The sequence below is a fragment of the Acanthopagrus latus genome, chromosome 7 (genome assembly GCF_904848185.1).
Source record: "Acanthopagrus latus isolate v.2019 chromosome 7, fAcaLat1.1, whole genome shotgun sequence".
In the NCBI taxonomy this organism is placed as follows: domain Eukaryota; kingdom Metazoa; phylum Chordata; class Actinopteri; order Spariformes; family Sparidae; genus Acanthopagrus; species Acanthopagrus latus.
The window spans coordinates 1,058,046-1,074,373 of record NC_051045.1 but is presented as its reverse complement, the minus strand read 5'-3'; the positions used below and the strand labels follow the sequence as shown (position 1 = coordinate 1,074,373).

General features: G+C 45.2%; 2 protein-coding genes across 15 annotated transcripts in view; both read left to right on the top strand.

The window, feature by feature from the left end:
• Positions 1–15,776, top strand: part of LOC119022460 (extracellular sulfatase Sulf-2-like) — a 102,718-nt gene extending 86,942 nt beyond the window's left edge. For 9 of the 13 annotated variants that reach the window (XM_037103389.1, XM_037103385.1, XM_037103378.1 and 6 more), the window contains 15 exons: positions 10–85; positions 1,022–1,150; positions 4,365–4,421; positions 5,025–5,154; positions 6,469–6,712; positions 7,556–7,748; positions 8,074–8,170; positions 8,717–8,811; positions 9,168–9,227; positions 9,648–9,817; positions 10,047–10,189; positions 10,829–10,952; positions 11,113–11,149; positions 11,424–11,480; positions 12,752–15,776. In XM_037103389.1, coding sequence (XP_036959284.1) covers positions 10–85; positions 1,022–1,150; positions 4,365–4,421; positions 5,025–5,154; positions 6,469–6,712; positions 7,556–7,748; positions 8,074–8,170; positions 8,717–8,811; positions 9,168–9,227; positions 9,648–9,817; positions 10,047–10,189; positions 10,829–10,952; positions 11,113–11,149; positions 11,424–11,480; positions 12,752–12,782 — 1,643 coding nt within the window. In that variant the 3' untranslated portion in view covers positions 12,783–15,776. The remainder of the gene's footprint in view (positions 1–9; positions 86–1,021; positions 1,151–4,364; positions 4,422–5,024; positions 5,155–6,468; positions 6,713–7,555; positions 7,749–8,073; positions 8,171–8,716; positions 8,812–9,167; positions 9,228–9,647; positions 9,818–10,046; positions 10,190–10,828; positions 10,953–11,112; positions 11,150–11,423; positions 11,481–12,751) is intronic. The other 4 variants (XM_037103379.1, XM_037103382.1, XM_037103381.1 and 1 more) reach the window with 4 other exon arrangements.
• LOC119022489 (putative C-type lectin domain family 20 member A) overlaps positions 1–16,328 on the top strand; it is an 826,153-nt gene that overhangs the window by 643,634 nt on the left and 166,191 nt on the right. The window lies entirely within an intron of this gene.

Genomic DNA, 16,328 nt, shown 5'->3' with positions numbered 1-16,328 from the left:
TGTCTGCAGGGAAATCGATGCCGTACGAGTTCGACATCAGAGTCCCGTTCTTCATCAGGGGACCCAACGTTGAGCAAGGCAGCATGTAAGTGCACGCGCACACACACACACACACACGCACACGCGCACACACACGCACATACGACAACACTAAAGACACTCAGTGATGGACTGACTGCTGTGATCAGCTGTTTCCCCCGGCTGTGGGTCGCACACCTCTGCCCACCTCACGCAGAGGCCGACACATCGACGGCTTGGATTTACAGCAGTGGAGGTGGAACAAAGTGTCCCATCTGAGACGTCAGGTTGGCGGACCAAAACAGACCCCCAATATACCACCTGCTGTCTAAATCTGTGGACCGAGCAAAGAGGACGGGCACATTGGCGTCTTGCTGCCCAGAATAAAAACGGCTACTGAAGTTCAGCCCAACTCTGAAATGAGTGAAAGGGGGAAAGAAATGAGGAGCCAACATAGAACCAGTCACAAATGTTGGTAGAGACCAAACTGAAGAGCTCATCAGGACACAAACATGATTTTATTGAGATGATCATGACGCTCGATGTCTAAATAAAAAAAACAATCCTCTCAGGAACTCAGTAAATCGACTGTGTTGAGGTTTTTCCCTGGTGGACAGAAATCATTTGATGCAGCTTTAACAAAAACAAATGAAATTACAGCAGAGTGTGTGTGTGTGTGTGTGTGTGTGTGTGTGTGTGTGTGTGTGTGTGTGTGTGTGTGTGTGTGTGTGTGTGAGTAAAGTGGATTACAGTCGGAGCTGTTCCACGAGGTGATCATGAGTTCAGAGAGCTGCACACATGACCCTTAATACTCACCTGGTTTACAGCGTTTCACCACATCTGTCGTTAAAAACAAGAATCACATGAAGTTTGTGTTCAAAATGTTTTTTATGCAACTTCGCAGGAGAAGAGAGAACTGAACTGTTGGAGAGGATGTGTTGTCTCCTGTATAGTAATAATCTGTGTGTGTGTGTGTGTGTGTGTGTGTGTGTGTGTGTGTCAGAAACCCTCACATGGTTCTGAACATCGATCTGGCTCCGACCATCCTGGACATCGCCGGCCTCGACACTCCTCCAGACATGGACGGGAAGTCGATATTGACTCTACTGGACACTGACAGGCCTGTTAACAGGTACACACACACACACACACACACACACACACGCACGCACACAGCCAACAACGTTTGAAGAGGAGCATGAAGCAGCAGCTCCTCAGACTGTGGGTCTCATTAGATGCTGGTTCTCCTGCAGTAACAGATGCTAACAGGGTGCTGTGATGAGCAGGCAGAGGTCAGAGGAGTGAAGCTGCTCTGTGAAGCAGCATCAGTATGTAAATGATCCTCCTGCAGAGCGTCGCTGGTGCAGCAGGACGCCGCTCAGCTGTAACGGCCTCATTTAAACACCTGGGCGCTCCGCCGCTCGCGAACACACGGAGCCATCTGCCTCGCCTGAAGGGATATAAATCCTCTATTAATATTTATAATGATCCAAAGTGTCAGCAGAGGCGAACGTCGAGGTCGGGAGGTCACAACGAACAGACGATAACAAACCAGCAGCTCGTTACAGACGAAACAAACCGCTGCTGAAACACAGTGTGTGTCAGTGTGAACATATTTGTGTTTGTAGGTGTTTTTCTAAGATTTTTGATGTGTTGCCTGCTTTGTCTGTTGTTAATTGTGAATTCATCAGCAAAAACTTTGACAGAATACGTTTCTGAAATTAAAGTATTTATTTTTTGGCCTTTTCTGGCTTCAGTGATAGATGAGCTGAAACAGGCTGCGGGGGAGTGACAGGCAGCTAAGGGCCTCAGGCCTTCTCTTGGTTTTAATGAGTAAGAAAACCAAGAGAACAAAACATTAACTGTCGTTGACTTTGGGAGAATGAAGTTATTATGAAGTAAGAAAACACACACTGACTTTTGGTGTCAGATTAAAAGAGTTGTGTTTTTGTTTTTGTCGACTAAAACTGGACAGAAATGTTCACAAAGTTTTGTGGAAAAAGAAACAAGAACGAGACGGAAGTATTAAATGTTGTTCACAGACGGGAGGAGACGACTTGATCTTCACTCCTGTTGATCAGCCCGACTGCAGCAGGGATCCGGATGTGATCCACTGTCAGTGGTTCTGGTTCTGTTCTGCAGTTGTCTGTCTGTGAATAAACACAAGTGATCTGCACTCTGAATCACTTCGCTGGTGGTGAAAACACTAATTAACAACCGTCTGATGTCACTCTCGCTCAGATGATATTTAAAGGTTTACTTCTCGTTCCGTTCGGTCCTGTTGGCAGCTCTGCTTCTTCTCTCTCTGAGTCGACCTCCAGCTGTGAGTCGGGACGAGATGTTCACAGTTGCGATCGTTCCTTGACGTCATTGCGAACAGAAATCGCGGTTGCTCCATTAGAACTCATTAAAGTCCAGGCGTGCTCTCACCGAACAGAACAGAAACTCCAGGGAGCGAGATCTCTTTTCTTTAAACCGACTCTGAGTCGCCGTGCGCTCAGTTTCTTCAGCCCGGCTGCTTGAACACGTTTTAATCGGCTCTATACGTCGTCACGAGTGCAGCGAGGGAACCTGCAGCATCTGCTCCCTTTTCTTCTTCGTCCTCTGTGAAGTACAGACGAGTCCGACGCCTCCGGGGAGCTCAGACAGCAGCTGAGAGACTGATTACACTCAGCCGAAGTTCATTCAGAGTCAGAACTGACTGTTAGCAGTGTTAGCATCAATCCTATATAATGTTGTATAGACATTTTCTGGTTTCGTTCTCTGTGACGGTGAACTGAATATCGTCTGAACTGTGGACAGAACGAGACATTTAAAGACGCCATCGTGACATTTTTCTACATTTTCTGACACTTGCTCGAACAAACAGCTGATCAGTTCACCAAGAAGAATATCAAGAGATGAGTGACAGTGAAAATCATCATTAAGTTACAGCCCTGCTCATATTTTATGATCTCTGAGCTGATTTATCTGTTCAATTAGTGACTTTAATGATCAGATATAATAAGTGTTAGCCACATTTCATCCCAACATGTGTGTATCATGTCTTCAGATCTGACAGTAAAGACTCTAAGAAATGAGAGTTTAAACACATTTTGTTGCTTTAATATCTCCATGAGCTGATTGACTCCCTCTGCTGCTTCGCTCTTCACCCCCCTCAGCTCCAACTGTCTGAAAACCTTTATTGCAACACATAAATTTACACTAGTGTTGGAATACATTAAACTTTAAACACTTTAAACTTTAAACACTTTGCTAGTGGTGCAATAAATATACCAACAAAACATAAAAACACATTAATATAGGATGAATTCAGCAACTGCTAGTGTGGTCTCAACTGACGTCCTCTGTGAGGAGGAGGAGGAGAAGAAGAAGAAGGAGGAGGAGGAGGAGAAGAAGGAGAAGGAGAAGAAGAAGAAGAAGAAGAAGAAGAAGAAGAAGAAGAAGAAGAAGAAGAAGAAGAAGAAGAAGAAGAAGAAGAAGGAGGAGGAGGAGGAGGAGGAGGAGGAGGAGGAGGAGGAGGAGGAGGAGGAGGAAGAGAGGAGGAGAAGAGGAGTTTTTAAACACTGTCTGTTTGAACTGATTCAACCACTGAACCAGTATCACAGCATCACCAGACTCCATTAACAAACGTGGTGATTTTAAGAGTTGCTGAGTTAAAACAAACTTTATAAACTCTGTGAAACTCTGTCTCTGACTCATTCTGCATTATTTGGACCTTCTTGTTAATTCAGCAAATGTTCTACATGAACTTCTTTCTGTCTTTGAGTAGAAACATGGAGTCAGATGTTACTAACAGGTGTGAACAGCTTCTCATGGTGTTCGTTGGGGAGCAGATGTGTTTTTATTATGTTTTTTAGCTGCCGGAAAACCGGAAACTGGAAAGGAATTTAATTACCTTCTTAAGCACAAGTCAAACCTCATAGAAACTTAAATACCTTTATTTTCTGAAGTCTCTGTGAGAGCTGCGTTGTTTCGTCTGTGCTGTCGTATCTGCTGAAGAAAGAAGACGAGTGGAAAAAGTCCTGCAGTCGTTTCCACTGTTTTTTCTTTTCACTGCAGCAGGAAAATCAAAATATTTGTCCTGACAGTTAAAGTCACAAACATCCAGGAATAGAAACCAGATGGAGCCGCTCACTCCGTGTGTGATCCAACTGGACTCGCTGCTCCGAACATGTGGCACCAAGAACTCACATCTTTCTTCTAACTGGAGTTTAATTGTGTGTCAGACTCAGCTGAACGCACTCGTTCTGTTCCTGAAGGTGACGTAGAGAGGAAATGTAGAGGTGAAAGAAAGAGGTGGAGCTGCAGGTGGAGGTGATGACGGCTGCTTTCTTCTCCTGCAGGTTCCAGGTGAACAAGAAGCCGAAGTTGTGGAGGGACTCGTTCCTGGTGGAGAGAGGGTAAATACATCATCATCATCATCATCATCATCATCATCATCATCATCATCATCATGATAGCTGATGATAGCTACGTACACGTTAGCAACGTTAGCTACCACAAACTGGCCACTTCTTTAGAAGTGTTGAGACGTGATCAGTAACAACTCCACAACAACATGAAGTCGTACATGAGGCTTCCACATAAAAAACATTTTTTATGTGTTTTTTAAAATATATTTCATTATTTGATTGGTTTTAACACTATATTTACATGTTAAATGTAAGTTTTGGTTCTATAGTTACATTTTATATTTACTGTTTAGTTACTTGAAGATAAAATGTTCCTGTATTGATCCAGTCGGAGAAAATCAATCAGAGCAACAGAAACAAGAAGCAGCCGCGCGACGTAGAAACATGTTGATATGGATGATTGACAGATGTCTTTCAAAACAAAAACTTTAAATAAATGTGTTGAGAGACAAAGACCCACTTTTCCCATCATGCATTGTGCTGAACATGTCAGATTTGCTGTTTTATGTTCTGGATTAAGATTTTTACATTCTGAATAAATGTCATCAGGAGCAGAAAGTTCCAACCTGCCTGTGTTTGGTCTGTAAACAGGAAGCTGCTGCACCAGCGTGTGGAGGGGAAGGAAGTGTCGCAGGAGGAGAACTTCCTCCCCAAACACCAGCGAGTCAAAGATCTGTGTCAGAGAGCCGAGTACCAGACGCCCTGCCAGCAGACCGGACAGGTACACTGATGCACCCTCAGCTTCGTCCTCCACGTTAAGAAACTTTCAGATGTTTCAGAAAATTTTCCTCCCCAGAGTTTCTGCAGAACACACAGAAACTTGCCTTTTTTTTTTTTTTTTTGGAATAAATGCAGGAAAACTGCTCTGGCTGCTGCCGTAATAACAAACAGAGCAGCGAGAGACTTCTGTCGCAGAGATGAAAACCAGATGTCATCTCTGCAAACCAGACAGATACAATAACAGCAGTAATTACTAGAAGGAGCGGAGCACAATGGAGCGAATCAAAGAGAGCAGACGTGAAGAGAATCAGGATGCAGCAGCACAACACAAACTTTTCTCAGAGACGTTTGTGTCACGCTGTGTTTGTGTGTGTGTTCACGCTTGTTTGAGGTTAATCACACTTGTCGAAAAATCCCTCCAGCCAGCTGATTAGTCTCTTAGCAACAGCGTCTGCCGGCTGCTGGGTCGCTCTGATAAACAGCCTGCAGGAGAAACTGTGTGTGTGTTTGTAATTAACAATTCAGGCATTTATCACTCTTTAATAACGGAGTCAGTGCGAGAGAAGAAATTAATTCAGGCGCTGCTAATGAACGACTGCTCAGTGACAATACAGCGAGCGCTGGGAGGGGGGAACTCTGCTGAACCTGCTGAGGTGACGGGCTGCGATCAGGTGTCCTGCAGGGGCTCAAGTGGGCTGCGAACCAACCTCGTTATCTTCAGGCGACGGCTCCTGTGAAATAACCCAGCAGACGATACAAGAACAGGAAGTACAGAAGGTAACAACAGTAAAGTGTTAAAGGAACAGTTCACCTAATAACTCAGTCAGTCTCTGGTCACCTGCTGATGATGGTGAAGTTTCACAGTCCACAAAAGACTTCTGGAAGAACACTGAAGAGGAAACATCAGATGTGTCCGTACAGCTGATGGCAGTCTGCATGAGAGAACAGAACAGAAACTGATCTCAGACCAGATTTACAGCCTCCACGTGCGGTCGAGTGAACGTATTGATCCAAAGTACAGCAGCTGAGTAAACTGTGGTTCCGTCCAGCGCTGGTCGTTCTCGACTTTGAGACTAAGATTTTTATTTCTCCTCTAAAAGTTCATCGGTCCAGTTATCTGTTCTCAGTCTCCCGGGTTATTGATAATCGGTATCAGTCCAGCTGACGAGTAACATCTGATCATATTTCTGCAGCTGTACAGTCAGAACCCGACACTGAGTAGAGCTACTCCTCATTCATCTATTGAGTTTTGTTCTTCTCTTTGTGTGTGTGTGTGTGTGTGTGTGTGTGTGTGTGTGTGTGTGTGTGTGTGTAGAAGTGGCAGTGTGTGGAGGACGCCACGGGGAAGCTCCGGCTCTTCAAATGTAAGAGCGAAGGAGGCGGAGCTAAGAACTTCCAGAGGGGCGTGTCCGGCCGCCAGCGTCCACTCAGCATCAAGTCTCAGCTGTACAACCAGAAGTCGGACGCCTGCGACTGCGACCTGCGCGACCTCCGACCTCTGAACCTGCGGCCCTCCATGATGAGGCCGTTCAACAAGAAGCCCTTCTTCCCCAAGAAGAGTGAGTTAAAGGAGCAGTTCACCCAAAAATACAAACCCAGTCGTCCTCTCCTCCTCCTGATGATATAAATTCAGTGAAGTGTTGCAGTATTGACCTGATTTAAAACTGAGAAATCTGAATCAGATTTAATTTATTGATCCCTGTGAGGGAAAGAATATCAAACTGTAGATACAAACAAGATTTAACTGAAGGAAGATAAAACAACAAGAGTGAGTGAGACTAAAATATAAAGAGTCATAAAAAGTAAAGTACTGAAACATAAAATGTCTCCTTGCAGCTCGTCTGGTGAGATTTACACCCATTTTTATTCTAAAAGTTTTACTGTACTTTAATTTGTACTGTAACGATTAACATTTAGTGAATTAAGTGTAATCAAACTATACAAACTGATTTATTCCTTAATTTTCCATCACTTTTAAACAGATTAAATCTTGACGTCAGACTGAAACAAACATGAAGTGAACACAGACGAGTCCAGTAACACAGTTCGTGCTTCTGCTGCTTTATTTCTGTTCAGAGGAGATTCTTTATAAATCTGATGTTTTGATATTGACTCTGCTCATCGTCCGTCTGTTAGACTGAGCTGTGCATCAGGACTGAGTTTGAGTAAAGACTCCAGGATACAGGAGCAGCTGGTCGTCAGTGTGATGTGATGCTGACCTCTAGTGTCTGAGGTCAGAACTGCATCCAGCTGAACTTCAGTCTGTGTCTCATTATCCTGCAGATCAACAGCAGCTGACCGACTTTATCGACTGCAGCACGTTGATGCAATCATGAAGTCTGTTCAGTTGTGTTATTACATCATTTTAAACAGCCGTGTGTGTGTGTGTGTGTGTGTGTCAGAGTTCAAAGCCTTGAAGAGTTACTCCAGGAACCGTTACAGCCGCTCCGTCTCCATGACGAACAGTTACCCCGGTAACAGCAGCGTGGAGGACTGGGCTCAGCCAATAAGAGACGAGTCTGAGGACGAGTTCAGCGGGATGGGAGGAGCTCCCACCGACGAGGCGCTCATCAACTCCCTCAAAGTCACACACAGGTGAGTTGTGTGTTGGTTATGTGCATGAACTGAAATGACACCAGAACTGAACCTGGTTCTTTAAGTTGGACCTCAGTTGATCCGTCTGGTCCTGTCAGAGTCATCGGGACTGAGTCTCTGTGAGTCATCGGCACAGACGGATCCACCGGCTGTGGGAATTATTAAGAAAATGAATTCTTGTTTAATATTCTGACACGTTCACAACTCGTGTGAATTCTGCCTCTTCATCAGAAAGTAAATGTCAGCGTCTGTCGGGCTGAGCAGAACTGGGCTCTGGTGATTCTGTGCTGCTGAGCGTTCACGTGTTTGTCTTGTTCTCCTGCAGATGCTCCATTCTGTCCAACGCCACGGTGAAGTGTGATACAGGAGTGTATCAGTCTCTGCAGGCCTGGAAGGACCACAAGCTGCACATCGACCACGAGGTAACGCGCGGCGAAGGCTTTGTTCACATGATGATGTCATCTACGTAAAACATGTCTGCACCGGCTGCTGTGGTAACACCAGAGGCATCAGTACTTCTGTGTGCCGGTGACGCAGATCAGTCTGGATCACATTTCAAACCAGCTCCCAGTGTGGTCTGGATCTGATGTGCAGACGGGTGTTCAGACAGGACACACACAGTTTGTCCACATGTTGTCTGGAGGCGTCGTTACACTGTAAATGTTAATATTAATCCTTGAACTGAGCATCATCCAGCTGATCCTGGACCAGCTGCTGGTTCTGGTCGTTCTGAGGGTCTCATTTGTCCACATGGGTCTGTGTTTCCCCCTCAGTCAGACGCAGAGCGAGCGTCCTCCTGCTCATCCACATACACATGTTGTTTATTGGTTAGGTGGCTAACAGCTAACAGGGACGTTAGCCACCGTCAGCTGGAATAAAAGACAACAGAGTGAACAAACTGAACTAATGAATAAAACCGAAACCTCTGTCTTTGTTATCTGGTGACTGAACCTTTTTCTCTCTGTCAGATTGAGACGCTGCAGACGAAGATAAAGAACCTGCGAGAGGTCAGAGGTCACCTGAAGAAGGCCCGCCCCCTGGAGTGTGACTGTAACAAATACCTGTAAGTGAGACACAGTGGAGGTGTTCACTGAGGTAACAGGGCTAATACATTAACACTAACGTACTCCGTCAGTTCAGATCCTGCTGAAGGAAAAGTAAAGACGTATTATCAGTAAAATGTAATTAAATGATCAAAAAGTGCAGCGTGTGGAGAGGAAACAAAGTTCTGTTGTAAACACTTTGAAAGCAGTTTACAGAGTTTTGTCAGACTCAAGCAACATTAGAGAAGAAACCGTCAAACACAAACTAGTGAACATGGAAAGTGAAGCACGAGCAGCTCGGAAGGACCAAAGAAAAGTCACTCAGCGAGGCGTGTTCATGCCCGGTGTTACAGCTGGAGTTCATGTGTGTTTTCAGGTATAAGTCCAAACTGAAGAACAAGCTGAGGTTCAGAGGAGGAGGGCTGCACCCCTTCAGGTGAGACCGTCACATGAAACAGGCCCAGCCGCTGTCACCATACTGATCTCAGAGCAGCTGACAACTGACTGTGACCACCCTCAGAGTCACGACGCACACCGAGCATGTTCATGAGTTTGTTGTGTTTGTCCAACGTCTCTGTGTGTCTGTGTGAAGCGCTGATGTTTTAAAAGATGCTTTAAGTCTGCAGCTGAGTCAGGTGACATGATGACATCACCATGATGTCATCTGATCTCAGAGCATCACTATGATGTCATCAGGATTAGTATTTTGGAAATAACTGAAGGATCTGAAACAAACTGAAAACAGAGCTTTGTCGTGTTTTTCGTCTTTGTTGTTTTTTTTTTTTGTTTACTTGATGATGAGCTAACAGTGTGTGTGTGTGTGTGTGTGTGTGTGTGTGTGTGTGTGTGTGTGCAGGAAGGGCGGGGCTCGGGATAAGAAGGCGTGGCTTATGAAGGAGCAGAAGAGGAGGAAGAAAATGAGGAAGATGATCAAGAGGATCAGAAACAACGACACGTGTTCGATGCCCGGACTCACCTGCTTCACACACGACAACCAGCACTGGCACACTGCACCCTACTGGACCTGTGAGAGACACACACACACACAGACACACACACACACACACACACGCACACACACACACACACAGACACACACACACACACACACTCCTCATGTCAATACAAACATTACTATTTATGATAAGATTTAATTTACTGTTTGTGCACGTGTGTGTGTCCATGTATGTCCGTGTGTGTGTGTGTGTGTGTGTGTGTGCACGTGTGTGTGTGTCCCTGTGTGTGTGTGTTGCAGTGGGTCCATTCTGCGCCTGCACCAGCGCCAACAACAACACATACTGGTGTCTGAGGACCATCAACGAGACCCACAACTTCCTGTTCTGTGAGTTTGCCACCGGCTTCCTGGAGTACTTCGACCTCAACACAGACCCATACCAGGTACACACACACAAACACACGCGCGCGCGCACACACACACACACACAGTCACACTTGTGTTTTAAAGAGAAACTCTCGCCAAAATGCAACCTCAGCTTTTTTTGTGAATGTATATGAGTCAAACCTTCGTGTAAAAGCATAATTATGATGAAAGAGGCACTTTTAAGATTTACTGTATTTTCGTTTTCGGGTCAAACTCATTTTCAGTGGGAGTGCTACGGGCACTTTTACAATAGCATCAAAATCTGTATTTTTAAAACAGTAAGAAGTCTGGACACAACATGAAACTTTGCTGGTAGCATCACCAGGGTCTCTACACATGAACACCAGCACTGACAACATTGTTTGTGTACACAGAGTTACTAAAAAGAAAGTTTTTGAACAGCTCATGTTAGCAGTAGCTTGTTCCGCTCGCCGCCATCATGGCAGACAAAAAGTGTCGATCCCCGAGTGCGACCTGACAGGCTGGAGGAGCCGTCCACCATTACACTGCTGCCTGTTAGGTCGCAGGCTGAGCCCAAAGAAAAGATTTAAAGATGTAAATTCTTTGGTGAACTAATGTAACACCAGCTTCACCTGTGATGAACCTGCTTAGTGGTTATGAATATTTAGTTTTGATTCTTCTCTCTGGGTGTCCAGCTGATAAACGCTGTCAGCTCTTTGGATCGGACGGTTCTCAATCAGCTTCATGTTCAGCTGATGGAGCTCAGAGGCTGCAGAGGACACAAGCAGTGTAATCCTCGCACACGCTCGTTGGATCAGGGTACGACACACACACACATGCACACACACACGCACAGACTTTTATCAGATGGCTCCGCCCTCAGGTGTCATGACAACAGGTGGATGATGACGTTAACACAGCAAGACAAACAAATCACAAGTGGCCTCTACTCACTAACCAATCAGACTGTTTTCTTCAGCAGGTGGGCGGGCACATAGCAGCTTCGATGACTACAGGTACACACGCACACACACACACACACACACACACACACACACACACACACTGTCACACACCTTTACACGCACAGACGTCTTGTTTTCCTGCTCTGAATGCTGCATGACTTCCTGACGGAGCTGAGGGCTGCTGGTGGTGGAGCAAAGAGAGAGAGAGTGTGTGTGTGTGTGTGTGTGTGTGTGTGTGTGTGTGTGTGTGTTTGTGTGTGTGTGTGTGCGCGCACATGTGTTTGTGTGTGCTTGTATGTAACACGGTGTGTGTTTGTTGCATCAGGCTGTTTGAGAGGAGGAAGTGGCCGAGAGTCAAGAAACCTTCATCGTCTCGAACCCTGTGAGTCTTCCTCCTCATCTTCCTCTCTGTAGATCGTCAGCTGCCGTACTGCTGTACCTGTCTGCCTACCTGTCTGCCTACCTGTCTGTCTGTCTGTCTGTCTGTCTGTCTGTCTGTCTGACGTGTTTAACATACAGTAGAAGACACGAAACATGGAAATAAAAACACATTTAAACAAAAAATAGATACAAAAACATTTTAATAATGATAATAATATCCAAATCTAATAGAGTCTTATATTATATTATATATATTACATTATATTAATTTACAGTAGGTGATGGTCATACCACTTTTGTCCACAGGGGTCGCCAGAACACAAATAAAAAAAGTTCCGTATAGCTGCTTTAAATTAAAATGAGATAACATCATGTTAAAGCACTGAGTCGACCTTTAAACCAAACATCACAAACAACATGAGGAAGAAGTTTGTCTGAAAAATCTGAACTTAAAAGCAGCTCGCAGTTTCCTTTAAAGGAGCAGTGCGTAGTTTCGGAGAAATTCAAACTGAGAATCTTAATATTCACAATATTAATGAGGTAATGATGCAAACTGTTACAATCAGTGAGTCAACAAGCTGTTCTCGATGGAGAAGAAGGTCCCAGAACACTGTCTGAAGGTGGAGGGGTGGCAGGGTCCGCCACATATAAACAAAGTAAAACAGTATGAACTGTGTCGTTCTTTAAGGTCAAGGTCTTGGAGAACGAATAGACACAAAACGGTCCAATGACACATCAGAGCAGACAATTCAAGTAAGGATATTTGAATTTACACACACGTTGATTTGATATTACAAGATAACGTCTGTCTGCCTCACTGCCGGGCTCTGGAGTCACGTGACATCACAGACAGTTTGAGAAACACTTGATTTAAAACATGATATCTCAGTATCATACAGATCCACATCAGAGTTTATTCTTCCTCCTGCCAAACTTCACGACAGTCTGTTCGTAGATTTGGTGTAATAATGAGATTACCTTTAACTTCAGCTGTACTTAATGTTTAGTGCTAATTAACAAGCATTAGCATGCTAACAAAGATGGTGAACACGTCAAACATCATACTTGCTAACCCTGCCAAGCATGTTAGCATTGTCATTGTGTTAGCATGTTGATGTTAGCATTTAAGAGCTTCAGTTCTGCAGCAGGACGTTCGGCTTGTTTCTGCTGCTGCCTGCATGTGCCTTACACACACACACACACACACACACACACACACACACACACACACACACACACAAAGCTAACAGTGGTCTCTGTGTGTCGATCCAGAGGTCCGATCTGGGACGGCTGGAAGGGCTGAGCCTGTTGATTGGTTGGAGCAGGCTCCTGACCCCACCCACAGCAGCCTGAAGGAGCAGGGCGTGGTCGTCAAGGTGTCAGCACAGGTGGACGACCACGCCCCCGTCTCACCGGTCAGCCAATCAGCTTCTGCCATCTCCATGACGTCCTTTGGCCCTCCCACCCTGCTGCTCAGGGAGACGCTGGGACAAAACACCCAAGACGCCTCTTCATCAGCTGCTCCTACCTCCTCCTCCTCCTCCTCCTCCTCCTCCTCCTCCTCCTCCTCCTCCTCAGCTCCTCGCTTCTTATCTAAGGAGGGCAGCTCTTGGTCGAGGAGCCGGAGGGAGAGGCAGAGGAGTAAACATTAAGCTGTGAAGTTGTTGAATAAACTCCAGACGACAGTTAATATCAGCAGGTTCAGTTTGACAGCAGGATGTTTTGTCGCCCTGAGTTTAGACTTCCAGGTGCTTCTGCTCACATTTACACCTGAATGATGCCAAAACATCACCTGATCACCTCGCTGACAACACTGCCCTCACATCGAGTCTGTACAACTCTTCTACAGTGAAGTAAGAGCATCTCTCAGAGACAAACTGACTCCCTGAAACATTTCTATCATAAAGAAAATTAAAGATATTGATTATAAATCTGTTGTTCTTCAGCTTCAGCCTCTGAGGGTTAATAAAGCCATCGGCCCTGTTCAGACCTGGTTTAAAACACCATGTGACCACAGGTGGACAGTACAGCTGACGTCCTCCATGAAACAAGAACCAGAACCGTAGAGTAGATGACATGTTTGGGCTCTCTGAACCTGCCAGTGGATGTTTCAACTGGAAGTCCCCAGACTCCCTTAACAAAAGTGTCAGTTTAGTGAGTTGTTGAGTTGGAGACACTTTATAAACTCTGTGAAACTCTGTCTCTGACTCATTCTGCATTAGGGTCAGGGTTTCATACAGAGCAGGAAGTGACATCACATCACAGGTGGTGACTCAGGATGGATGTAAACAGGTCTGAACAGTTTATTTACCTCTGAGAACAGAAAGCAACACGTCCTTTACAGTTTCTTAATGTCCACTATTACACATAAACTTCCTGATTCTGTCTAGAAAGCAGAAACACAATCCTTTATTTTCCGACCTCGTCACTGCTGAGCTCCTCCTCCTCCTCCTCCGCCTCCTCCTCTTCAGGTGAACTCCCAGCGGCCATTTTTAGTTTTACGTGTTCATATTTAGTCTTTCTAACAGTCTGTAAAGACATTAAAGGACCAGTCCGCCCTGTTGTTGTTACTAAACTCAGACTGAGACGAACGCTGACATCGCTGCTGATGTCGTTTCTTTTTATTTCTATTTTCTTCCACTAACTTGAGTGTTGGTTACCGCGGTGACCGACGGCTTCACTGACGACAGAGCTACAGTTGTACTAACCTGGTGACTGACTCCAGTACCCACAATGCAACACAGCAGCCCTGAGGAAACGACGATGAGAACATTTTGGATTAAACGAACAAAAGATTACCGGACTGCGGAAATCTCCCGCCGTCTCGTGAGCCAATAAGAAGAGGACTAGATGGTGATGTCACTGCATCCAGAACTTGTTACAGCTGTTTTGTGGAGTTTGGACCGTCAGCCGTCACCCTGGAGGACCGGGGACAGAGTTCTGGTTCTGTGTCGCCACATTTTGTACTTTTTACTCGTGTTAACCATCAAACATCTCCCGTCCAATCACCTCCTCTCTCACACACGGTCACGCCCCTCTCAGTTCAGCTGATTTCCTCCTCTCAGCTGATGTTTTTTACTGTCCATTTGATCCCTCGAATCTGACAGCTGGTCAGAAAAATGTCCAGAAATCTAAATTACATGTAACTTAAAAAGTGTAAAATATAACTGTAGAGAAACACGACTGGATTCACACAGGACGGGTTTGAATCGGTGCACACGTGTGATCGTCTCGCTGAGGACGAGCAAGACATTTTTTAAAAACTTGAATATTAAGTCATCAAATCTCCTCTCAGATACTTTCACACTGTTTTCAGTGAGGCTCTGCACCGATTGGCCGACGTATAGACCAATGAGGTAACAGCTTCAGGTCCTCGCTGCTATATTCCTGGTTGATGTCTTTGAGAAATCGTAACTTCTGCAATTTTCTGCCATCAGATTCCTGATTAATGTTCAGTAGACAACAGAATTTTAGTTAAATCATCATCAGAGTGAATAAACTCCTGACATTATGATCGATCAGACGTGGTGTTTTAATATTTTAAGGACAGATTTCTTGAACATGTTCTCGCTGGACTTCAGTTTCTACATCTGTGTTTTTCTTCTTCTCTGGTGGAAATCTTCCAGTTTGATCACTGAGATTAAAGAAGAAGAAGAGCAGCACTCACTCTTTGATTCTGATTTCATTTATCATCACTTAAATGTAATTTTCTCCTGTCAAACCGCATCAGAGCGGGACGCGACCTCATGTTGGTTTAGTCTAACAGTGTGAAAGTGTCTCAGGTGATTTCTCGTCCTGTGTGAGTGCAGCCGACCCGTCTGCTGTCTGTAGAGGTTCTTTTTTTCTTTGGTTTTGTTTTTTTAACCCCTGATGTATTTGCTCTGCGGTGCTATTTGCTGTCTAACAACTATCTTGGAAAAAAAACCTCCTGGTTGTGTTTGAATGTATTTGTAAATGTTTCGGTGTGTTTTTATAAAGACGCGCACTAGAATCGGACCGTTCTGGACCTGAGCTGAGAGCTGCGGTTCAGAACCGGATGGACACACACACACACACACACACACACACACACACACACACACACACTGAAGGACAAACTGCTGAGCACTTTGATTGGCTGATGGAGGGATGAATGGACCAATGGAGGGTTCATGTTCGACGGGAAGCGACGCCACATGATGCACACCTGCTGCGTGCAGCCCGTTGATACTGATCTAACACACCTGTACAGTCACCACTGACCTGGAAACAGTGACCGCTTTTAGTTTGTGAATAAAGTGTCGAATGCCAAAATGGACTTTTTCTCTTCGGTGTGTTTGTTTTATAAACGGAGATCAGTTATTATGATTCAGTTATTTAGTCATCGACTGAAACGAGCCGTCCTACATCATGTGTGTAACTTTGAGTATATCTTGATGCAAATACTGTCATTATCTCTGTGAACTTGTGCTGGACGCTGCTCGTTTTCTAAATGTAATGTCTGAATCTAAATGAGCTGCTGTTGCTCTCTGTGACCTTCAGACTGTCGCAGTCAAGCAGCGTTTCACAACCTCAACGAATCATCCACAGACTCGTACAGGCGACCAGGGCGACGGAGACGAGGCGGCTCGCTGGTCCACGTGGAAGAATCAAACACTGAACTTCCTCAGACGGCCACTCGAGGATCAGAAAGTGAGTCAACGACGAGCTGAAGACGCATCAACGGATAGTAACATCTGTAGTTTAGTGTTAAAGCTCAGTGAACTACATCGTCTCATCAGCACGTCACCAGAACCAACATGGAGACAGCTGGGTCACAGTGAATCTGCTCATACTGACGGCTGCAGTTCTGTGAGAGGAGAACTGGTTC